The sequence below is a fragment of the Chenopodium album genome, chromosome 20 (genome assembly GCF_948465745.1).
Source record: "Chenopodium album chromosome 20, dcCheAlbu1.1, whole genome shotgun sequence".
In the NCBI taxonomy this organism is placed as follows: Eukaryota; Viridiplantae; Streptophyta; class Magnoliopsida; order Caryophyllales; family Amaranthaceae; genus Chenopodium; species Chenopodium album.
Genome location: NC_137853.1, coordinates 2,946,819 through 2,973,061, shown reverse-complemented (window position 1 = coordinate 2,973,061; position 26,243 = coordinate 2,946,819). Strand labels below are relative to the sequence as shown.

Here is a 26,243-nt window from a genome sequence, read left to right as displayed (position 1 = left end):
TCCTTTTGTTGTCAATAATTTGTTTTGTTCTTTGCATCATGGCTTAGAAAATCAACTCTGAAGAATCTGTTCGTACATTAAATTCATAGTGTACTGTGCTGATTCAATCTTTTTTACAGTACATAAAATTTGTTTCAGACTCTATAACACAACAAATTACACATTCGAAACAATAACAAAATTTCACCAATTGAGATCAATTTGCATCTTCAAAAGGCTTTGAACTTACACTAATCGGCTCTCTTTACAAATATCAGCACCAAGTCCTTGCAATTTTTCAATAATCTTAGAATATCCTCTTTCAATATGATGAATTTTGCGAATTTCAGTTTCACCTTCTGCAAGCAAACCTGCAATGACTAATGCAGCTCCGGCACGTAAATCAGATGCTACAACACTTGCTGTTGTAAGCAAAGTTGGTCCGGTAATGATAGCTTTTCCTCCTTCCATCCGGCAGCTAGCATTCATACGACATAACTCGTCGATGTGTTTAAAACGCTCTGGGTAAATGGTATCAGTAACCGTTGAAGATCCTTTTGCCTGTGTCATCAACACAGAAAACGGCTGCTGTAAATCTGTTGCAAAACCAGGGTAAACAAGTGTTTCTATATCAATCGCCTTTAAGTTTTTAGACTTTGGAATGAAAACGGAGTCTTTGCCTTCTTGGACTTCAACACCCATTTCGCGTAGTTTTGCAATCAAAGCTTCCATATGAGATGGAATTACATTTTCGATTGTAATCCCGTCTCCAACAGCTGCTGCCATGATCATGAACGTCCCTGCCTCAATTCGGTCTGGCATAACCGTATGCTTTGTCCCATCCAATTTCTCAACCCCGTCGATGCAGATGATATTTGTTCCTGCTCCTCTGATTTTTGCACCCATCTTAATAAGAAGTGATGCAACATCAACAATTTCAGGCTCTTTTGCTGCATTTTCGATTATAGTTTGTCCCTTGGCCAAAACAGCAGCAAGCATGATGTTGATTGTTGCACCAACACTAACTACGTCTAAGCAAATTCTTGCACCGTGCAACTCATCAGCGCGCAGATAGATGAATTCGTGCTCATCATTTGTCATCACTTGTGCTCCAAGTGCCTTAAAACCTTTGATGTGTTGGTCAATCGGGCGTCCCCCAAGGAAACAACCGCCGGGTAGCCCAATCACAGCATGTTTGAAACGGCCAAGCATGGCACCCATCAAGTAATAAGAAGCACGAAGCTTTTTAACATTGCCACACGGTAAAGGCATGTCCACCATACAGGTCGGGTTAATGAACATCTTTCCATCTTTAAACGTTACTTCTCCACCAATTTCTTCCAAGATCTTTTTAAGTATCGACACATCGGAAATGTCTGGTAAGCCCTCGATTTCTACTACAGAGTTGGCTAGTATAGATGCAGGAATTAATGCCACTGCACTATTTTTCCCTCCGTCAACTCTAATGGTGCCTGATAAGTGATTGCCGCCTTTTATTTTATATACATCCATCATTTCATAACCATCTATCGACCCCAATTATCTGAATTCAATTATTGATAAGTTTAGGGGAAAGACAATGTAATCAAACTTGTTGTTATTGAACAAATCATCAAACATTTTATCATTACTAATATATATTAAGATACTCATATAAATAGCCATATCTCTAACAATTCGTTAAAGAATTGCCAAACGAAAATGAAAAATTAGGTACGTAAGCACTTCACGAGATAAACTATGGGACATGCTATATATAACATGACATGCATAACATCTTACAATAAACCACATAAGTCACGCAACTCGATCATAAAGTGATCATAGCATTGTGTTTTTCATGATTTATTTCATCTTTAATTTATTTTTTTAGCACAAGAAAAAGACTTGAAAATAAAAATACAAAACCTTATTATAAAATTTAGGGTAAAACGGAGTTGGCAGCCAAAAATAATTTGCATGACATGCATGTTGCATCCAATTATTCATATAGAGACAAAACAAAAGCTTTGCATTATGTACGTTACTCTTTTTTGGTGGATTGTACGTATATAACATTTCTTCTGTCTTCTTAAAATTTTAATTAACAATTTGTAGATTAACATGTTTAACAAACTTTAGTTGACCGCACCTTTAATTTCTTTAATTAGCAATTTGTAGATTATAAAAAGTTGATGATATAGTTATAATTTGCATTTAGCAATTAATCCAATAACGTTTTACATGCGTAATTTTTTAAAGATTTTTTTGAAAGTTTTACATGCATGCGTAATCAGAGGCGGATCTACGTAGTGACCCGGGGGGACACGTGCTACCCCTTCCAAAAAAAAAAAAAAAAAAAAAATTGTCTGCAAAAAATCCTCCTATGAAACACAATATAAAAATTACACCATGCGTATTATTTAGCATAACTAAGGTTGCTTCAGTGGTATCAAAGTAGGTGCATAAAGTTTTCTTTTTGTACCCAATGCCCAATGGTCAGTTGTTCGATTCTCTTCATGTACACAATACACCTACTTTTTAGTTTTTTTTTTTTTGAGGAATTTTTAGTTCATTTCCAAGTCTTTGTTTTTTTTTTGTTTTGATATATTTTTTTTCCTAAAAAATATCAATGATTTATTATTTTTTTCCCCAAAATTAATTTCCTCTTTCTCGACATTATATTCAAATAGATTAGATATAAATGGTTTCCATCGAAAATTGATTCTTCCCCAAATAACTTTTCACTTTCTTGACTTTATGTTCAAACATTAGATAAAAATAACTCTCTTAAAAAAAAATGGTTAACAACAATAATAGTATTTTAATAACTAATATGATGTACATTGCATAATTTTATCCATGATAACAACTCATTGCAAAATCTATAGATGTTTAAAATTTGATGACAATTTTTTTTTTAAAATACAGAATTACAATATATTATGCAAAAAAAAAATAACTTGATGTGTTATTACCAGTTTAAATAATTTAATTTGAGTTTCAACTTTCAAGTTAGTAGGTGTATTTTTTTTTTTCTTCTAGCATTTAGTGCTACCCCTAATCTGGAATCCTGGATCCGCCACTGTGCGTAATGGTAACATTTATATATTACCACCCTCAATCTTAATAATATTTTTGAATTTTAAATTTCACAATTTAACTTAAATTTGTTTACTCATTAAAATATTGTTGGATAAGTAAAGATCAAGTGAATAGAACACTCTCTAATTCTAGCAGCAACGTATGTAAACCTCTCCATTGGATAACAACAGCATGCTTTTATAAATTTATATGCCTCACATAATATCCAACCTCATACTAAATTATTTTACAATAAGTATTTTTTTTTTTTGAGGGAATTTTACAATTGAGTATTGTATAATACAAACTTATGTTAATTTATTATAAGACCGTCAATTTTAATCCTTCTAAGTGTGCCTTTTTAAATTGTAATGAGTTTGATTATACTTCCTTCTCTTCTTCAATAAGGTCACGGAGTGATTAAATTCGAGCTTGCCCCAGTTTCTCAATTGAAAAACAATCATGTTTCTCAAAATGGCAAATAATGTAAATAATGGCAAACTTTACAATATTTTATTATTTTCCTTATTGACTCATCCTCTTCCTCCTTTCAAATTTCATCATTCTTTCTTCAACCTTTTGAATCATCATCAATACCACCAACACTAAAACAAGCCCCAATCTTAACACCACCATATCCGGCGGCTTCGCCGTCGAATTTAACGAAAAACCCTAAGAATAATATGTAAAATAAGGGCATGGTTAACCCCTAATGGTAGGTTATTGTCATTGTTTGAAAGTGTTCCCTCCATTGTTGAAGAACCATGCGATTTTCATTGTTGAAAACTGCTCAAAGTCCATTGTTGAGGAGAGAGAAGCTGAGAGCAGTGGGTATTTTTTTTATCAAAAGACCAAAATGCCCTTTTGAGAAACATACAATGTTTCTCATTGATAGAATATGATAAATATTCTAGGATTATTCTGTATAGAAGGATATATTATTGTATTTATTCTGTAAATATCTTGAGAGATTTCCTAACAAGATTAGGGCTCTCGGTTGTAACCCTTTATATACGTATCAATGGAATACACTCCAATCTAAGGAGTTTCATATTATCTAACATGGTATCACAACTCTAGGTTACGATCTAGCTTCCGCAATTTTTTATTTTTTTATTTTCTTTGTCTTCTTTCCACGGAAAATCCTTTCATGTTGAGAAACTTGTATTTTCTCATTAAATTCCTCTTCATTAAGTCTCCTTTTTTGCATAGAGGAATATAACTTTTGCAAAAAAAATCAGTCTTTCAGTAGTAGACGGCGTTGTTTCTTAGTTTTAAGTTGTTGGTGGAATCTTAATGTGTAATTTCTAATAGAAACGTGTTTTGAAGGATTATATGATTAATCTAATAGATTAATTTTTTATTTTATTATTTTTTTTTTTGAAAGAATCTAATAGATTAATTATAAAAGTGATAAAATTTATTTTAGAAAAATGAAAACTTCTGACTATATCAGGGTAACTTTAACTTGCCTTATTATAAATTACTCCTTATTTTGTTAGAGATATGATATCATGTGTGATATATTTTTTATCTCCTAATAAGATCAATACGGAAAATATATCACACATATATATTTCGATATTGATGATATCATATCTCTAACATATTTCCTACACACGGAGTACTTGAAGGCTGTCACTTGAATCATAATATATCGCTGCAAAAGCCCTTACACAATATAATTTTTCTAAATTTCCATTCAAAAAAATCCAACAATATTGTTTCTTGGGGCAAAGAAATTAAAATATAAACATGAAAATTTTCAAACTAAATATGAAGGGGGGAAAAATAAAAAAAGCTCACTGATAAATAGGGCTGGCAAAAACTGACCCGACCTGAAAACCCGACCCGAACCCGACACGAAAATAACGGGTTAGGGTTGAGGCTTTCAACCCGAAAACTTAAATGGGTCGACACGAACCCGACCTGAATATTAAATGGGTTAGGTTAAGGTTGAATATTTCAACCCGAATATGACCCATTTAACCCGAAAAAAAAAAGAAAAAAAAAACCTTAAAGAATTCAGCCCAAGCCCAATACCAGCCTCTTATTAAAAGCAAAAACCCTAAAATCATCACAATCTCTCAGTCGTTTCAACCCTTTCTCTGATTCTCTCTCCTAAATCAATATTTTTCACTCATCTTTCTTCGACTCAAGAATTCGAACAATCAAATCTCCTTTGTAAATTGTGAGTCACTCTCTTCTACTCGTTCTTCTCCTTCATCAATTTACAAGGTACTTTTGTTTCATCATTATTTTACATGTATTTAATTGTTTCTAAAAAATACGAGTTGTTCATCAGTGCATGCTAATATTCGATTGTTAATGTTAATTTCTGTTGTTAATTTTTGTTGTCCATGTTTTTATGCGATTGTTGTTGTTAATTTTTGGTTTTAAGTTTTGTATTTCGTATTATTATATAATTTATTCATGCTGATTTGAGTAATTTCTATTATTAATTTTCTCTTGTTGTTCATATAATTTCTGATCTATTGTCTTTTGTTGTTGTTCATGTCAATTTATTTTCATGCTAATGTTGTTTGTATTTTTAAATGGCAACAAATTACAGCAACTAAAATCATCTAACTTTCGAAGAGTCAGATTTTAGAGATTCAGAGAGGAGGAGAATAGGAGATTGATTCCACATTTCCATAATGGAGGATAAAACAAAGAGATGGAAGATTGTTCTTAAAATTCATTTTAGCATTTAAAATCCGATTTGTAATTCATTAATTTGACTTGTTTGTAATCTATAAGTTATTTTGTTTGGGATTAAATTTTAAGATTTACGGAGTACTTGTCTGAAAGATTGAAATATCATGTTAAATGAACATTATCGGCAACCCGAATTTAACAACCTGATTAATACCCAAATAAAAAGTTTCAGGTCAAATCAGGTCATTTTCGGGTTGACCTGAACCCGAAAATATCAGGTCAGGTCAAGTTTTTCAACCCGAAAACTTAAATGGATCAGGTCCGGGTTGGGGGGTAGCTGACCCGAAATTAGCTGACCCGAACACGAACCCGACCCGACCTGATCCGATTGCCAGCCCTACTGATAAAGATGGATAGCACCGTGTATATTATGGCTCAATGAGAGAAATATAAATGTAAGGCCGGATTAGATTAAAATGTAACAATGCATGCAAATATTAAATACAAATAAAATTATAAAATGTTAAAATATATGAAGTACGTACCAAGCTAAAGAAATGCAGATCAGAATTTTAAATGGATAAAGGATTTTAGCTTCCTTTTGAGTAGTATCCTCTTCCTTAATATTACTAATAATGGAAATATTGAAGAAATAATGTAAGTTGGGGTGTTATTTTATACACCCTCTTATGCCTTACTTTTTATAGTGTAAATAAAATATTAAATTAATATATTTATGCATGGAATTTTTCTAAACACTTCCAAATGCCCAATGACTCAAAGGTATGGGAAGGGGGTCATGGTGTGAATTGTGTTATTAATAAAATAATATGATCAAGAAGACAAGAATCATTCCTTCTTGATATGGTCCACGTATATAATAATTTAATGTATAATTTTTCTTATCTTTATCTAGAATAATATCTCTGCGGATATGCACATAAATTAATTATTAGCCTATTCTTGTACGTATTATTATATATACTAGCTCCGTTTCTGTATAGATAGTTACAACAAAAGAATTTTTTTTAATTTATGTAGTATATGTCTTACAAATAATATATCTTTATTGCAACTATATAATAAAAAATGTAGATATTATATTAATAGTATTGATCAACGTGTGAATGTATACAACTAATCCGAACTTTACATGTAAACGGTAAAACAAAAAGATGGCAGATCTTTGAAGGGGATTGTGTGGGCTTGGCGGCCTTGGCCCCTGAAGCAATTGGGAATTTTTGTTATTCTCTAATGCATGGCAATTGCATGCATATTAAAATTTTAGATACTCTATTTATTTATTTACATGTTTATTGGCACAGAATTAAAATTTATTTAATTAGTTTGAGTAGTCAAACTTAAGTTGAACAAATAACCTTATTAATCATTAGTAAATCATTAATGTACTTAATTTAATATTGAGACATCATTGGCTCATTGCTAATGGTTTGAAAATAGATCGATTATTCTTCTTTTTTTTTTTTTAATATAGATTATTCTAATAAAGTTTTACATGCCATGTATTTTTCATATATAATTCACAATTAATAGTCAATAAAATATTAAAAGGTGTGTGAATAGTGTAATGTCCAAGTTACGATATTTAAAGTACAAGTACGGGAGAAATGTATTGTTATATTAATATCTTAACTAATTAACTTTATTTAAATTTAGACTTATATTTATACTACATACATTCTGTCTTAGAATTTATCGGCCCCTAAAAGAAAAGGTATGAAGATCCGCCAAGTTTAATTTATAGGAGGCTGGATGGCATAGATAAGTGTAATTGTTTGATTTCAACAACCAACAAAATAGTTTAATTTTGTAGTTAAAAGTTCAAAGTAGAGTCTTGATTACAAGACGATGGATTGGACTTGATTTCATGGGATAGGCCGATAGGATAATAATCCGATGGATTATAACGTTATTATAAGGGTCACGTTAGACGGGCTTTTGTTAAATAGGGTTTTAATGCATGCTTTTTATCGCTTGTATTATGTAATGTTATAACCAAAGCATATACGAAGTATATACTTTTTTAATAACTTTGAAAAATAACTTATTACTACCTCCGTTTCTTTTTAGTTGACACATTTTGACTTTATCACTATTTATCCACCTCCCTTTGACCGTATTTTGTACTCTATACGTAATGAAAAATATAGTCATGTGAGATCTTGTTAGATTCGTCACGTTATATACTTTCAAAGTATCAACTTTTCATAATTTTTGCTTATCGATAATTAAAGATATTAATGATTAAATAAGTACATTGGCAAACGTGACTAAAGAAACGTGTCAACTAAGGGCATGTTCACATTTACTTAATTTCAGTTCAGTTCAGTTCAGCTCCAATCAGTTCAGTTCCAATCAGTTCAGCTCTTAATTTCCCTCTCACATAAAATATTCATTTCAGCTCAATTCAGTTCAGTTCAGTTCAGTTCCAATCAGTTCAGTTCAGTTCAGCTCCAATCAGTTCAGTTCAGTTCAGCTCAATTCAGTAAATAAGAACAGACCCTAAAAAGAAACGGAGGAAGTATGATTTATAAACCTATTATTGCAATGAGCTATAATATCTTTGATCATTGAGATGTATAGCAAGCTAAGATAAGGTTAGCTATCTTAAGACATGATTACACAGGCCTGTGCCTTCAGGCGAGAAAGAAAGATAGGTATCTTATTTATTTCCTGACCAAACCCGAAAAAAAGAATTCGGTGAACTATTGAAGAGAGGACCAAGGCATAAATGGTCTAATATATACAGTATTAGGCACTAAAGGCCTCTCAGGATCCCTAGGATACCCGAAAAAACACCTCAATGCCTGCTAGGTCAAAAAATGTTCTCCAAGAAGTGTTAAATTTGAAGATTATACGAAGTAATAAGCAAAATTAAACTATTTCGGTGATTTTAGCCCACCAACGCCATTCACGCCAACTGTCTAATATACATACAACACACCTCCACTAATGCGCAGACAACGTCACATCATCATACATTCATACCTACGTATTCATCAACCACCATATGCACCCCCTTAACACAAATATATAAACTCAGACATATATAATTACGTATACATCATACATGGTATTTTAATCCAAAACCTAAATTAAATACGATCTATTTTAATCAAAACTCGTACGACCTATTTTAATACCTTTAGAAGACCTTCAATACTATGCAATTATTTTCTAAATTTGTTTTAAATGCAAATAATGTGTACACCACATTTTGAATTACATGTGTCAACAAATACCCATATTATATTAGCATCACCAATATATTAATGTTTATTAAGAAAGTGCATCTAAACATAAGAGTGTTATGATGAGTTATTTTAAATCACGTAGACCATTAACAGTGGCGGATCCAGGATTTTCGAACTTATGAGTCACCATCAATAATTAATCACTTGTTTCAATCTAAAAATTATATTAAAAAAAGTTATATTTTACCAAAATAATTTCAATCCAAAAATAAGATATAAAAAATACATACTAGTACTATAAAGCTATTAAATTAAACTAACTTTATGATTTTTTTACTTAATTAGTTTTGTGGGAAAATATTAAATTAGTTGCACAAATATAGTATAAATAAAAACAAAATTTATTAAAAAAAAAGTGGATTAACTTAAGAGACCAGTTATTTAACATAACAGGTCTCTTTAATGAAATATGAAAGTAGTTATCAATGCCTGCAGCAACAAAGAGATCGCCTATTTTATATTTTAATAGGCGGTCTCTTTGATTTTTTTTTTTTTTTGTGAGTCACGTGACTCACTGTGCACCTTAATAGATCCGCCCCTGACCATTAACTTGTATAATAGTGATAGATATAATTAGCGTGACTATTATATATTCCATGAAATTGCTTAATTGGACGGTTGCTTTACTCTTGGTCCCTAATTTTGACTAAAATATATACTACGTACGTATGTAAATTTTATTAGATTAATTTCTTGGATGACCTTTTGCTTAACTTGCCTTAATTCTACTCCGTATTTTTAAATGAATTATTAAATGGATTACAGATATTATGCACGTGACTATATGAAACAATATAAGAGAATAAACCGGATCATGATCTCTTCATCAACACGTTATACCGGCCTTATTACCATTAATATACACTCAAATATACCTTGTATTCTAGGGTTATTTCTTGCTCATTTTCATAATTATTACTCAAATAATCATTAAATGAAAAAAAAAAAAAAAAATAGAGGTTCAAGTACTTCTGTTACATTGTTTGATGTTATAGATAATCTATTGCTTTCAAAGAAATGTAGTATTCTAGGTGGAGAAGATGTATTTTTGTTGGAATGGAGAGTTGTAAAGAATATGACCTTTATCATGTGATCTCTTACCTACAAATCTACAATTAGGTTCGAGGTTTCCGCTTGAAATATAGCTTTAATAACACAATGTAAGCTACATTTAATAATTACTTAGTGACCCATGCTTTAATTTATTTTCTGTCATAACTATATATTGCTTATATTTTGCGTGATTCTACTATGTGTTGTCCCTCTCAAATCTCAAACCTTTTTATATTACAAAAATTAATTTATTACAGAGAATAAATAACCATAAGACATCAATAGCAACAACAACAAAACAAAGACCTTGCTTTGATCTCTAGCAAACACACAATATATTGCGCTACGAATATGTGAGACATCTCTCGCACATATCACTTCAACACAACTTTTTTCAGATAACAAACTAACTCCACACTAGTTCATTAAATACGTAATCTTGTACTATGATATTAAAAACAATCAAGAAAAACCGTACGTATCTTAAGTAAAACGATAAAATTAAAGTTGCTCGTAAGAAGAAGAAATGTGGTTATGAGTTTTAACAAAAACTAGCTTTTGGACCCGTTCTACGCACGGGTTATGCTTAAATTATAAATTTATTTGAAACTTTACAAATTATCTTGTCACCAAAAAAAAAAAAAAAAAAAAAAAAAAACCTTTACAAATTATTTGAATGAATTTATTTTATCGTCTTTTGACATATTATAATATTTTATGAATTAGTGGTAATAGACTAATAGTTGTAGAAAAAATGGCTTAAAATTGTAAAATCATATCTCTATCGCATGATATATTAATCAACAATTTGTATAAAAAACTACTTTGTAAATACCAAACACTTAATATAATTTTACAATTTTTACATCAAATGTGAAGGCATGATATTCTTCTTTAGTCTTTACCAATATATGTCTCTTATATTGCGCTCAATATCTTCAAAATTAAAGCCCCATGGCACGCAAACAATGTCATCCTATGGAATTTCCATAGTATTCTTGCCACCTCAATATTTTCCTTTTCAATCATCATCCTCATTGTTGTAGAAATTTCACATAGAATTTTGAGATATGTTTCTCTAATTTTTTAGTTTTTGAAACTTAGGGCCTGTTCACATTTACTTAATTTCAATTCAGTTCAGTTCAGTTCAGCTCCAATCAGTTCAGTTCAGTTCAGTTCAGTTCCAATCAGTTCAGTTCAGCTCTTAATTTCCCTCTCACATAAAATATTCATTTCAGCTCAGTTCAGTTCAGTTCAGTTCCAATCAGTTCAGTTTAGTTCAGTTCAGCTCCAATCAGTTCAGTTCAGTTCAGTTCAGCTCAATTCAGTAAATATGAACAGGCCCTTAATGAGTGTGAAAAAATCTTTATTGAAAATTTGTATTTATATAAGAAGAGGGGGAAGATAAGGGGTCAAATTAAAGAAATGAATTATGAATGTGAATAAATTGAATTGATAGATGGAATAATGAGAAGAGGAGAAGGTTTAGGAAATTCAATTTGTTATTGAATTAAAATAAAGATTACAAAATATAAAAATTATTGAGAAATAAAGGGGGAGATGAAGAGATAATTTCTTTGAAAACACAAGGAGGGAGAATGAATAAAGAAAGGTGAGAAAGAATGATGACATGTGTCAATTTTGGTTTGTGTTTTTAAATACTAAGTATAGAAATATAGATATGGTTGGGCTGATACTTGACAAAAGGCAGCCCGCGGGTCTTGGGCTGATATGGCTATATGTACCGGCCCAGTAGTAATTTTACAATGGGTAAAACTGTAAAAGCATTAGTCTCATTTAGCTCAATGATGAAGAAATTGTGGTCGTACGGTAAACAATAATTATGTTACTTAGGTTAAATGTACGTGATGAGATAATGATAAGTGACATTGTGAGTCAGCTTACTAGATATGACATGCATTCACACGAATAAATCAAGGGGTCGTGTTCTCGTGTATTTGATCATATCAATTTAATTCTTACCAATATCATATAACTTCCATTTGGCTAGTTTTTCTTGATCTAAGAAAAGGTTAGGCTTTGACATTTCAAGCAAATGTTTGAAAATATTTTTTCTTTGTCTACCCTTCCTTTTTTGTTAGCAAAATGCTGCCGTAAACATTTTTAATTGAATATTTAAGAAGTTAAAAGTAGAAATGCTAAGTATATGTTCGTTGTATGAGTACTATAGCAATAATGAATAATCGTGTAATTTAGTGTTAAATCTTGAAAATTATGCTACTATATATATGAACATATTGGATAGTTCCACCGATCCAATTGTACTTCTGGAGGGTATTAGGGGCCATGGTAAACATCTTGACAAGTTTATTTCCGGACAAAAAATTGTCAAAAAGTTACAAAATTGAAGGCTATAGTCCACGCTTTTTGAGGAAATTTTGAGGTTTCGGGGCCCGGTGGCGAATAGCCTTGAGACCCTAAGGGATATATCTCGGGGTCATATAATGCTGTTTGAAAACATGGTAAATATTATATGTTGTCATAAACGTCTGTGGTAGGCTTGATTTTAAAAAATCACTACAAGTTGTGAACGGGGTAAAATTACCGTTTAAGGGCATATTGCATGGTTCCATCGACCAAATTGGACTCCCAGAGAGTATTAGGGACCATGGTACACATCTTGGAAAATTTTATTTTCGAGCGAAAAATGGTCAAAAAATTACAAAATTAAAGGCTATAATCCACGTTTTTTGAAGAAATAAATTTTGAGATTTTGGGGCCCGGTGGCGAACAACCTTGACACCCTAATGGATACATCTCGGTGTCATATAATGTCTTTTGAAACCATATATAATCATTATATGTTGTCATAAACTTCTGAGGTAGGCTTGCGTTTATGAAATCACTACAAGTTGTGAACGTGTAAAATGACCGTTTAAGGGCATATTAGATGGTTCCACCGACCCAATTGGACTCTCAAAGGGTAGTAGGGACCATGGTAAAAATCTCGGCAATTTTTATTACCGGGCGAAAAAAGTAAAAAAAAATTACAAAATTGAAGGCTTTTTGAAGAAATTTACAAGTTTTGGGCCCGATGGCGAAAAGTGTTGAGACCCTAGGGGATATGTCTCGGGGGTCTTATAATGCCATTTGAAACCATACATGATCATTATATGTTGTCATAAACGTACGTGGTAGGCTTGAGTTTACGAAATCACTACAAGTTATGAACGGGTAAAATGACCGTTTAAGGACATATTGAATGGTTCCACCGACCCAATTGTACTCCCGGAGGGTATTAGGGACCATGGTAAACGTCTGGACAATTTTTATTTTCGGACAAAAAATTATCAAAAAATTACAAAATTGAAGGCTATAATCCACGTTTTTTGTGGAAACTTTGAGGTTTCGGAGCCCGGTGACGAATAGCCTTGAGACCCTAAGGGATAAATCTTGGGGTCATATAATGCTGTTTGAAACCACATATGATCATTATATATTATCATAAACGTCTGTGGTAGGCTTGAGTTTAAAAAATCACTACAAGTTGTGAACAGGTAAAATGACCGTTTAAGGGCATATTAGATGGTTCCAACGGCCCAATTATACTCCGGATGGTATTAGGGACCATGATAAATATCTCAACAATTTTTATTTTTGGACGAAAAAAGGTCAAACAAAATGATTGTTACTAAATATTACCCAAAATTTCCACCTACCACAGTAACACCATAATTTTACGTTTTATTGGCTATGCCCTTGGCCTTCTATGTTCTCTCCCAGCCTTTTCTCTTCTCATATCACATTGACCTCCAACACCCATCAACCATCACCAACCAAGGCTACCACCTAACCATACAATAAATTACGCCATCCATAAAAGGCGTTGTTCTCGATTGAGTAATACTATAAACATGTAGCAATGTAGCATATATTCATACGTAAGTACAAGAGTGTCAATATCTATAATTGGAGTATTTCCTACTCTCTCCGTCCCAAAATTAAAATTCTCTTTTTCTTTATTATGTGAGTAATAAATGCTAAAAAGAGGCTTTGTATTAAGGGACGGAGGAAATAATGTTTTCCATATAAATAAGAAAGAGTGTCACAACTTGCCAAGAGGGTGAGCCATATCGACTTACGTTTAACATTTTCCTTAGCTAATAAGGTGTGGATTATGCATTAATGAAGGGTATGGAAAAAGATTTGACTAAGAGCATTAATCAATTCTGTTGGTGAGTTCATTTCATGTATAAAAGACAAAATTCTAACAACAATCTATTAAAATAGAAGATTACAGAAATAAAGATGGCAATGTTAATTTTATTTATGACTCTCTATGAATGAACAGCAAGAATTGTGGTTATAAATCAAAGTGGGAAAAAACAAGAAAATATGTGAAAACTTGTTCATGAAAATAAATTTGCATGTTTGCTTTTGTCAAAAATAGATGATACATAACTTAGAATTTAGAAAGGAGGTACAGTTACAGTAACTCCACTAGTCTTTATTATTAGTAGGGCAAAACCATCAGAAGTTTATGTGATTTTTTTAGTGAAAAAGTTTAATATGATTAATTATGAAATAATTTAGGTTGCATAAATATGTGGGATCTTTGTTTCTGTCTTTTTCTTCTCTTATGTTTTCATTTCAACAATAAAAAAAAGTTCAAAATTTCAATCAATCAACCAACATAAAAGGAATGAAAGTATGAAATTCCAGAGTCTAGCCCACAGTTTTGCTTAAGCAGAATTCAGTGCTAGTCACATGTATATTGGTCCTTCTCAACAACCATGAACCATATAGCTCTTGGCATTTTACTTAGAACGAGAGTTAAGGTAGGGGTGTAAGTTCGGTTTTATGTGTAGTTTTGGTTTAATAACTCAAATCGATTTCGAAATTATCTATAAAAACATATAAATTATTGTAGACTTGAACTCTGACCAAATCCAAATCAATTTAGCTCCAATTTGAGCTTGTTTTGGAATCTATATAACCGAGTCCATGAACTTGTTAATATCACTAATATTTCTTTAATATATAAGGACTACTCATGTTGCAAAGTTATTACGACACTATTATTTTAATGTTAATCTGTTCATATCTTCATATTGAAGAGCTTTAAATAGCAATGAGCATAAATGTATTGTGTTACAATTGAATGTATAATGCATGTTAAGGCGTTTAAATTGATATATATATATGATATTTTGTTACTCCTATTATTGATTATAATCAAATCAATATTGTTTTGAATTTTTGTAAATATTTGAATTCCACATATCTATAATAAGTTACAATAACAGTAAACTAATAAAAAAAAAAAATTGGTTAGTTTGGTGCAACAAAAGTGACACGCCAGTGCCACGACTGAATATATACGACATTATTATTAATTTTTGGTACAGAATATATAATTTATTAAAATCGGTCATCATAGCTAGACTGATCATAATTATTCATTAGGTCAAAATTTCATCGAATTATTGATAGAAGAACACAACAACTATTAGAAATTTAGAATTGTATTATGTATGTCAAACAGTAAAAGTTGATACAAAGTATTTAAATATAAAGATAAATTCCCAAATGCCAATTATGGAAAAATAAAATAATACGAGTATCTTAAAAAGATATTGTCGTTGGTGTTGAATCCAAAGGTACCCCTGCTCAAAAAGATAATTCTCACTAATCACCACATAATACTCAAGGCCTTTAAATAAACACGTATAAATCAGATTAATCACATGTTTGTTTTGGCATTATTATATAAATAGCGTGCGAAATTGATGACATTTTTTTTTTAATCTGCTTAATTAACGAACTAACTGTCACTCTCCTACTATAATATTATTTTAATTGTCACTTGCCCTAGACACACGAATGGTTACAATTACAACTCTACCCCTGTTAAAGTGCAATTATGTAATTGAATACAACAGTCATCAAACCCATTATTGTCTGTAGTCTGTACTCTGATTATACATTTATACGAGTACGTAGTAACGTTTTTTGTACCTAGTAACGTTATTATACACTACCAAACCAAGTTTGATTTAGTGGAAAGGAGAGTACCTTCTAACCATGAGGTTGGGATTCAATCGGTCAATCCCCACTAGTGACAATTTGGGGGAGTTGTATAGCCCGCTAACCCGGACCGCAAGGACCTGTGAGAGGTTCTTGCTCGGTAGGGCCCTTCTCCTTACCAGCCCGAAAAAAAAAAGAAAAAAAAAAGAAAAAAGAAAAAAAAACGTTATTATACATTGCAACGTGTAGATCAGTATATGTAATGTAACAAGATAGGCAATGCCAAATTGCCAATTAGGCATAGTTGCATAGAGTAATAGGGATGACTTTTCTATATCCTTCTTAAAATGAGACTTTTGCTTGCTTTAAAAATTTAACATAAATTAGAATATATTCACGTTAATGCATGAGAAATATTAATATTTAATTAAGAAAAAATATATATAGTAAAAATTGAAGTTATAGGAAAGGTTTTCATTTTCATTTTATTTAATTTGGAGATGTTAATTACATAGATTTTGAGAATGAAAGATTTGAATGCTTGTGATTGAAATTTGAAAGTTAAAACTTGACTCTAGAATTATTATATACTTGTAGTTAAATAATGTAGAATTGCCGCAAAATTGATTTCTAAATTTTATGATGATAAACATTCTTAAATTGTTTACTTTTTTTTTTAAAGGTCATCATTGTTAAAAAAAAAATGTAATTAAAAGAAATTATGAAAATAGGTTTTCGCAAAAGAGACAAAACATGTAAGACTTGTCCATTCTTTGGTAAATTGTATCTATGTTGTATGCATAATAGATTAATAGTTGACGCAAATATCACTATTATAGTACTCCGTACAATTTTTCTAATTTATAGCAAAGAGTTTACAAAGTTATGATCAATAATTCAATATCTTGTTTTTTCAAAATCATTGTAAAATAAAACCAGCTTGTTCATCAAATTGAAAACAATGGCCATAACATGTTAAATGTTAATAGACAACTTTTCAACCCCCCCACCCCCCCCCCCCCCAAAAAAAAAAAAAGGTAGTGCATTGGTTCACTTACTTACGGAGTGCTTTGTTATCATAAATTTTAACATCGACTAATATAACCACTACAAAGTACATATAGGCATATAGCTAGCTTACGTTAGAAGGCAATTAATCAAACAAGACACTGACTAAACACGTGTGATTTAGCTAATAACTGAGTAATTAATAAGAATGTGTTCATAATTGAGGTTGAGGGTCTGTTCTACGATTATTTTCAACTAAGTTCAGTTCAGTTCAGTTCAGTTCCGCTCCTAATTTCCTTCTCTTATAAAATATTCATTTCAGTTCAGTTCAGCTCTAATTAGTTCAGTTCAGTTCAGCTGAGTTCAGTCAATGAGAACAGACTCTGAGTTATAGTACTCCGTACAAGTATGTGGTAGTAAGATTAGTAACAACGAGAATCTATATGGTAAGAAGAAAGTAATTATTCAGGATGAAAAAAATTGACGTATAAAGATAAAAGAAGGAATAGTGGTGTAAGATATATGCCGTGGTCCTTTTTACTATAGTGATAGCAACACTTCAAGAGTTGCAATGTGGCATAGATAGACTAGTCATACATACACTTGATTGTGTAGTTGTATGCATTTATCATAATGCCTGCCCAAAAGCTCTATTCTACTACGAGTATAGATCTTTCTTTTAGACAATTATTATATCGACTAATCTCAATAACATCTTTTTTTCCATATCTTATGAGGAAAAAGATAATGAATTGCTTTATTGCAATAACGACAATATTATCAATTTTATAAAATTATATCAAATAAATTTTGTTTCCAATCTCGAGCAATATCACCCTCGACCCTCCAATAAAAAAAGAAAAAGAAAAAGAAAAAAAGAAGAAGAAAATCTTCAAGTAACACTCCTGTCTTCAAAGTTGTATAATTTTTTTTTCAAAAAATAGGGGAAAAAAAATCATTTTAAACCTAAACTTTCACTTTTATTTGCTGCTCTTATTTTGGGTAAATGTAATCCGATATAGTCCGAGTAATACACGTATTTATTAATCGGCAGATTAGTATGATCAATAATTATCAATCATCATACAAAACAAAAACAATTGTGTTTGTGTATGCTCCCTTAAATAATTTATGATTAGTACGTCGACTTTTGATCAATACTCCCTTAAATAAGAATCATGTGCTTGTATTCACACTTTACAACTTTGAGCTTTAAAGTCTTATTTTCACCTATTAATACTCTAGACCGGATAAATTATCATCATTTCGTACAAAATTTCAAAATTTCTAATCTCACAGAAAAGGTCATTTCGGAGTATAATAGATTAAGAAAATTATTGGAGCATTGTTGATCATAGATAAGTTAATCTCAAAAGCAACAATTTTTTTGTTGATTTCAATTCTTATAAGCCTCTATATTTTCATGATTTTTGATAAGATACTAGGTTTGTAATACTATCATATTTATTCTAAATACAGAGTAGTAAGTATTGCCACAAAACCTTGAAAGTAAAGATGATCACCACAAACCCAATTCGCATTGTTTAATGTTCTAACTAATTTCATCTAGCTTCTATGAATAGCTCGGTATTTCGTATTCCTAGTAATTATATGAACATTTTATCCTGTAAAGTATAAACCATTTAATTCACCAACTCAACTTGCTCGATAATCCAATCCAACCCATAATCACCTCGACTCATTTTCAGATTGTTACAAAATCAATTCAACATAACACCAAATTAACGAAATAAAACTACTCATTTTATTGATCCCCGAAATCGAACTGCTACACTTACCAAGTAACCAATTCAGTTCAGTTTTTGATTTCCTCTTCTTATAAACAATTCAGTTCAGTTCAACTCACCTCATCAGTTCAGTTCAGCTCAATTCCGTAAATCAGAACAAGCCTTTAGCCTCAAATAAACATCTACCCCAAGTCCCTACTTTTAAGTCTTTTGAGTGTGTCCAAAAAAGTCTAAAACCCCAGTTTTTCTCTCTCTAATCTCTATACTATGGTCTTACTCTTAATACAGAAATAGTCAAGCATCAAACTATATCAAGAGAAGGGAATTCAAGAACACACCCAACAACTTACTTACCTTTGTTTCTTCAAATTCTTTCTTATCTGCACTCTTTAAAGATATAAAGTATACTCCTCTAAAGAAACCTCCTTTTTCCCATTTACACTTCTGGTAAAGTTCTGCACTTTTTTTTTTTTTTTTCTTTCTTCTAATAATTTTCTCAAGAATAACTTTGGTTGTGAATGTTCTTAGCAGCATTATTATTGTTAAGTATTTTCAGCTTGGTATTATTTCAACATTCTATTCTTTTATTTAACCATTTTTACATGCATTTTTATATCCTAATGTGATCTTTCTTTATGTATTTCTCTGATTTCTGCAATATTTTATACTGTTCATCTTGATTTCTATTGTTTTTATACTAAGATCTTACATGGGTTTAAAATATTCTTGAATTTCTTTGCCCCAATTTATAAAAATGTTGAAATTTTTTAATGGGAAGTTTGAAAATTGTCTGAAAGATCTTATTTTTCTGGGTAGATTACTGTGATCTAAGAGCATTGGGCACATGATCTGTCTCAATTATAATTTGTCTTTTGCATGGTACAAATTGCCTTTTTTCTTTTTTAAAAACTTTATTTAATTTTATTTCTTGCTTTCCTTTTAATATTTATCATATTTGTATTTTCTCGTGAATCCTGTGAAGCTTTTTCAATGGACTGTTTCATCTGTATGTGTCAGGTCAATTAGTATTAGCTACTCACAGATTTAATTTATTTTTCAAAATTCAAAAAAAGGGTTTATTTTTATATAGTAGTAGTGTTTAAATTGTTTATTAACTTTGTACTTTGATCGCTTTTCCAAGGGTTACTAGTTTGTAATCCTTTTTGTTATCAATATAAGTTCTATTCACTTTCCGTTTTCATCCGTTTTCGTGTTCTTCTATGAGGTCTTAATGTTTATCATATGTACTTTTTTATTCCGTGCACAAAAAGAGTAGCAAAAAAAAAAAATGAAGATTCATGTGATTTGCATAAAATGTTGCAGATTTGATTTATATATGGTTAATTATCGATTCGCCACATAGCTAAACGATGCGAAACGAGCTATGGTTTGCACTGCCAATGATTTACTGGAGTGGAAGGATTTCCCTAAAGGCCTTAGGATCCTTCTCCTTGATGAGGACACAAATTCTGCTGCTGAGATAAAATCCAAGCTTGAGGAAATGGAGTTTATAGGTTAGATATAAAACCATTATCATTATACTATGTGCTACTTACTCCCTCCGGGTTTAGTTGTCACATTACCAACTCGGATCACACCATTAATCAACACGACAACTAATTTCAGACGGAGGGAGTAAATAATGATAAGAGTTATCTTGATTATTTTATTTTTCCCATCTTGTTTTTTTGCAAATATTTGTGCTATTATGGCTTAAAAGGGAAATTGCATAACAAACTTATCGAGTTCATTAATGAGTTAGTTCTATCTTATTTGATCGTACCCCTAAATGGGTCGGTCCTTCAATTTTTCTTTAGGTATTAGTTGTAACAACCTGCTTAATTACCTTGATTTAGTATTAAATTCCTTTTTAAAAACTTTGGGTTAGTTTGGTTTGAACTTTTCTTCATATTTAGAGTTTGCTACATCCATACTCATGAATGCTATAATGAGTAATTAATTAATTTGTCTTTGGTGAACAATTATTTGTTCAAACTTCGAAACTTTTGAAGTGAATGATGAAGTAAAACTATCAATACATTACACAAATGCACACCTTTCTGCTGTCAATAAATGAACTGTATAAACTGTAAAGTCCATTTTTTCTTTGATTAGAAACATTTTCTATTGTGTGAAATATTTTGGTACACTCGTGCAAGATTCTTTTTTGTCAAATTGGTTAACTTTTTATGTGTGAAATAATTTTAATTTATTTTTTTCCCTTTTTTCAGTTTTTCTTTAAAAATAATTGACAATGTGCACTTGTTTCTGTCTAGTTATTGCATTTTCTAGTGAGCATGAAGCTTTATCTGCAATCTCAGGCAAAACCGAGAGCTTCCATGTCGCCATTGTTGAGGTAATATATTAAAAAAATGTTTATATAGATTACGGACTTGCATATTTCCGATTATTTTAATTACGACACTATTCTTTTTAGACATGTATGTATATGATCTTGAAAAGAGCATTCTGGCTGTCATTTCGTTAAACAACTGCCCCATTATTCTATAATTAAACAAGTTCTACATTTGTTGTCTTGTTGCAAATGATTTGCAAGTGATATTTTTTTTTTCAATATTTTTTGATCTTATTAACAGGTGAGTGTACACAATCGCGATGGGAGATGTAACTTTTTAGAAGCTGCAAAAGATCTTCCTACAATCAGTAAGCATACTTTATGATGTTAATCATTTGTTTAATCTTTTGTATGCCTATCACAGTATCACGGACTTATACACGTGCGTATATTTATTAAACTAATCAATTAATTGTATTTATATTTTAAGTGATCTTTCTGGTTTCCAACTTTGGCTTTATTATTTTCACTAAAAAAGTAAGTTAGGAATCAAAAGATCAGATAAGACTCATAAGAGCAACCCAAGTTCAATTCAGAACTTAAATAAGTTCAGTTAAGTACAGATAATTTAAAAAACACGTTTTATCTGGGTGAGTAGAACGAAACCTTCATCCTCTCATAAATTCATCGCCGTTGGTCTATGAAGTATCTTGGTTAACAGAAAAAATTCTCTATTTCTTTATGAATTCAAAATTCAATTCTTAATGTGAAGTGTTCATTTTTTTCTGGTTACAGTGATATCAAATGAGGAATGCTTATTAAATACAATGATGAAGTGTATAGCGGTAATTTTTCTGATCAAACGCTATTATAATATCAATGGAGGCTACCTGATGTTTGCTTATCTCAATTATATTTACCCTTCTGTGTTCATGGCAGCTTGGTGCAGTTGAATTCTTAATAAAGCCACTATCGGAAGAGAAACTCCGAAATATATGGCAGCATGTAGTTCATAAGGTCTATCAACTGTTCCCTTTAGTGACAAACATTATCAATGTGAAGAAGTATTACTGAAGTTTTTGCATATTGGCAGGCTTTTAATACTAGTGAAAGCACAAAGTCGGAATCACTCAAATCTGTTAAGGAATTTGTTGGTTCTGTTTTGGAAATCCAGCAACAAAGTATAGCTACACAAACTCAGGTCTCTGAGGAACCGATAATAGATACAGAAATGGACCAAAGTGATCACGGTCAATCAGCTGCTGGTGATAAGTTTCCTGCTCCTTCAACTCCCCAAATAAAACAAGGAGGAAGATCTGTAGATGATGGAGACTCTCAAGATCATATGGCAAACAACTCCCCTGTCAAAGAGGGTGGGGATTATGATGGGGAAAATAAATTTGTCGATAATACTAATAATGGCAACTCATTTGCCACAATGGAGGTGGATCCACCTCAGCCAACATCTGTGGTATCTATCAAAGAGGAGGATCGTAGTGATGGTTCTAGGGAGTTGGATAATTCCGTACCTAAGAGCCATGAAAATGAGGATACTACTTATGTTGGTCCTGATAGTGGAAACTTGAATAAAGATTCTAAAAGTACACGTGGAACAAAGGGTAGCCGGAAAAAGATTAAGGTAATAATGATATAGTATATTGTTTTCCTTAAAAGGTTATATCTATATAACGAGTTTTTCTATGATCATGTGCAATTTGTAGGTAATTAGTACTCGTAGTTCCATTATTATCATGATGATGTATGTTATTCTGAATAGTATGTCATCTATGCACTCGAATCATTGGTTGGATAAGATGGATTTATGTACCTAATCATTGATAAGTTCAATTCATTTCAGGTAGATTGGACACCTGATCTGCATAAAAAATTTGTGCAAGCAGTGGAGCAACTTGGTGTTGATCAAGCTATCCCTTCTCGAATTCTAGAGTTGATGAAAGTGGACGGATTGACTAGACATAATATAGCTAGTCATCTCCAGGTAAGATGCTCTCAACTTTTCTATTCAAGAGTGATTAACTGATTATACTGTTAGAGTTACGGTTTGGTGGCTAAACTTATTAATGTAATTTTGCAGAAATATAGAATGCATAGAAGACACATATTGCCAAAGCAAGAAGAACGAAGGTGGCCACACCCTAGAGATTCAATACATAGGAATTACTACCCCCACAGACCAGTGATGGCGTACCCTCCCTATCACACCAATCATAACTTCGCATCCGGGCAAGTCTACCCCGTTTGGGGACAACAGGGTTGTCAGCCTCATCCAATGTGGGGGCCCCCGAATTATCCCTGGCAGCCCGCTGAAAACTGGCCTTGGAAGCCTTACCCTGCGGTAAGACTTACCTTGTATATTTTCTTGGAAGACCAATTGCTTCTAACATAACTCAATCTTAGATTTTGACACATTTCTAACTTATCTTTCTTTTTTGGCTTATTTTAATTTAGATGCATGCTGATGCATGGGGCTGCCCCGTGTACCAAACACCTCAGTGCCAACCCTCGGCCTTCCCTCAAGTGAGTTCCATTGGTGTATTTCAATCGTTATCATGCTATTAAGGTTCCCTATAAATTCAATATCATATCATATCATATTCGTTCACGTATCCAAACATTAGATCATTATTATCTAATTATAAGGTTCATTTGACAGCAAGCACAAGGGACATATGGAATTCAAAGTAGTCCTCATGAAAGCTATGGGAAGAATTGTTCTGATATTAATCCGGTAATTCAACCTTTCCCTCTATTATGCAACTTTCTTACTAATCTAATCTCCAATTGACATTTCTGCCTTTAATCTGTATACAAGAAAATGACTCTTGTCCATTATTCAACTTCGAGGCCTTCCCGGGCAAAATTGTCATTTTCAATTACGAGTCATGATTTATATATTTTCCGAACTTAATCCTACCCCAATATTTGACCTCCAAAACCGTATGATTGTTTTTTATGTCTTGTCCTGTTAGAAAATGTATAGAATAGACATCATCTGTCTGTGTGTTGCCTTTTGATCTAAACCACAATTTGTCATCCTGATTTTGGATATTTTTCTAAACTTTTTTCGATTGTTTTGTAGTAGTTTTGGAAGGTATAATTCCTGTACTTGAAGTCCAACAACCAATACCCATCATTGTACCCTTTGAACTAGCAAGTGGGTATAATTTAAGACTTGATGTATTGTAGATCAGCAACAGCACATGCTGAGTTTATATTAGGACAATAAAATTGGTCCTTTATATAATACACGGATCATCTATTGCAACCCCAAAATAATGCTACTCGTACATATATTAATGAGTAAATTTTATACAACCTTGAAAACTGATTATCATTCATTAATGGTCCCTTTTACACTATTTTGGTAATGTGGTCCTTAAAACCATTATTATTATTCAAGCTTTCATATATAAAATGAAATTGTTATGTAATACTCCATGTCCGAACCTCTCATAATCATGTACTATGTATATGACATGATCGATCTTAGTCTCTTACAAAGTTGCTCTTTACTATAGGTTAATTAGTTATATTCTCCCTGCATCACTTAAACTTAATACAGGCATGTTACAACACAATCCGTAAAACCATTGGAGAAGTGATTTTTTCTTATAAGAATTTTATAGACATCCTAAAATAATATTATGTGCATGACTGTTTATACAGATGAAGTAGTTCATAACATATCAAAGTTCTCATTTTGGATTGCATAAATACAAACCCACATGTATGTCGTTTTCCTCCATTCAAGAGGGTTTAATTGTTCAATTTTGATAAGAATTTTTCATGAATCTGTATGTATAGCTTAATGTAGCGCGAACTTTAATTTCTCCATAATGTTGATGTCGATTGTAGAAAAATTGCGTAGCTGGCTAAAATTGACTTGGATTAGGGTATATAAACTGATGTGACAATCCTAGTATTATACTCATAACAGTATCTTATTCGTGGGTGGCCCATGATCATTTACTTATGAATCTTAAATTTACTACTTCGTATATGATTACATATTTAAATGATATAATTCCCCAGGAATGAATCTAATGATGATGGTTATGCATGCAGAAAGACGAGGTAATCGACAAGGTGGTAAAGGAAGCGATAAGCAAGCCATGGTTGCCACTACCAATAGGGCTAAAGCCACCTTCAACTGATAGTGTACTAGCTGAACTCTCTAGGCAAGGAATTTCAATCATACCTCCCCACATCAACGGGCACCATCCATGCTGACTTGGCACATTAATGCAAGAAGGGCCCATATAAGGAGGATCTGATGCTGTCAAACAGAATAGCACAGTTGACAAGTGTCATGGTCCCCTTAGACGCCGATTTTTACCTAATCGGGTGATCGAGGTTTGCCCACGTATGCAACCTTAGAACCACAGGAGGTGTTAATGGCTGTAAATAGAGCTGACATGAATTTGAGTTGGGGTGGTGGGTAGGTCATGGAAAAGAAATTATATGATCAGATTGATCATAATGAAAAAAGAAATTAAAGGGGGGGTGAGTGTGAATGTGATGGGTGCATCATTGTATTAAGGCTTTGATTGATTGATTGATTGATTGATTGAGTGTGAATGTGATGGGTGCATCATTGTTTCAATGTTTGTTGTTTATTGTTGGTGGGATGAAAAAGGGTCCTACAGATCTGATGGACTGTACTATTTTCTGAAGGAATTGTCCCTTAATTTGTAGGACTGGTGATAAAAAATTTTCCCATTATAAAAACTTTTTATCACAGTAATAATAAAAGGTAGATAGCTTTTGAAGATTGCTCATGTCTTCTTAGATTTATTTTGCATGGGCTTTATTCTTTCTTACACCATGTTGTGAATTTGTGACTGTGGATCTACATCCGATATGGTTCTTGTGTATTATACATCTAGTGTGGTTCTTGTCTATTATATAATATCCGGTGTACCTAAAATTGTGGTGTGATCACAATGAGTTGAATATGGAAAAGAAAAAAAGTATCTTGTTGGTCTTGAAAGCACTACCGGCTACCCCTTAAGATTGACTGATTGAGGTACGAGTAAAGATGACAATAGGTCATGTTAGTCCAAGATATACTCGTATGATTTATGAATACTTCGTATATGATATAGCCCACAACAAAAGAAACATGATTATCATGAAATATTTAAAATCACTCAA

The 26,243-nt window shown here is 31.9% G+C and overlaps 1 protein-coding gene and 1 pseudogene across 3 annotated transcripts; one reads left to right on the top strand and one right to left on the bottom strand.

Moving 5' to 3' along the window:
• Window positions 1–225: 225 nt before the first annotated feature.
• Window positions 226–1,494, bottom strand: LOC145599166 (uncharacterized; annotated as a pseudogene).
• A 17,502-nt stretch (window positions 1,495–18,996) lies between these two features.
• Window positions 18,997–25,858, top strand: LOC145598106 (two-component response regulator-like APRR2). 3 transcript variants are annotated; one of them, XM_081654413.1, is made up of 12 exons: window positions 18,997–19,219; window positions 20,096–20,286; window positions 21,049–21,128; window positions 21,370–21,436; window positions 21,864–21,913; window positions 22,008–22,085; window positions 22,162–22,707; window positions 22,927–23,067; window positions 23,164–23,424; window positions 23,538–23,606; window positions 23,743–23,817; window positions 25,155–25,858. In XM_081654413.1, the coding sequence occupies exons 2-12, from the start codon at window positions 20,157–20,159 to the stop codon at window positions 25,317–25,319; spliced, it is 1,662 nt and encodes a 553-aa protein (XP_081510539.1). In that variant the 5' UTR covers window positions 18,997–19,219; window positions 20,096–20,156; the 3' UTR covers window positions 25,320–25,858. The 3 variants fall into 3 exon arrangements, with proteins under 3 accessions (XP_081510539.1, XP_081510541.1, XP_081510542.1); XM_081654415.1 differs by lacking the exon at window positions 18,997–19,219 and adding an exon at window positions 19,248–19,332; XM_081654416.1 differs by lacking the exon at window positions 18,997–19,219 and adding an exon at window positions 19,494–19,914.
• The last annotated feature ends 385 nt before the right edge of the window (window positions 25,859–26,243 follow it).

Excerpts from the sequence above, each read along its gene's own strand:
- LOC145598106 (XM_081654413.1), top strand. The coding sequence starts at position 20,157 with ATGGTTTGCACTGCCAATGATTTACTGGAGTGGAAGGATTTCCCTAAA. Across the intron at positions 20,287-21,048 it reads TGAGGAAATGGAGTTTATAG|TTATTGCATTTTCTAGTGAG; the intron begins GTTAGATATAAA and ends GTTTCTGTCTAG. Across the intron at positions 23,425-23,537 it reads CTTGGAAGCCTTACCCTGCG|ATGCATGCTGATGCATGGGG; the intron begins GTAAGACTTACC and ends ATTTTAATTTAG.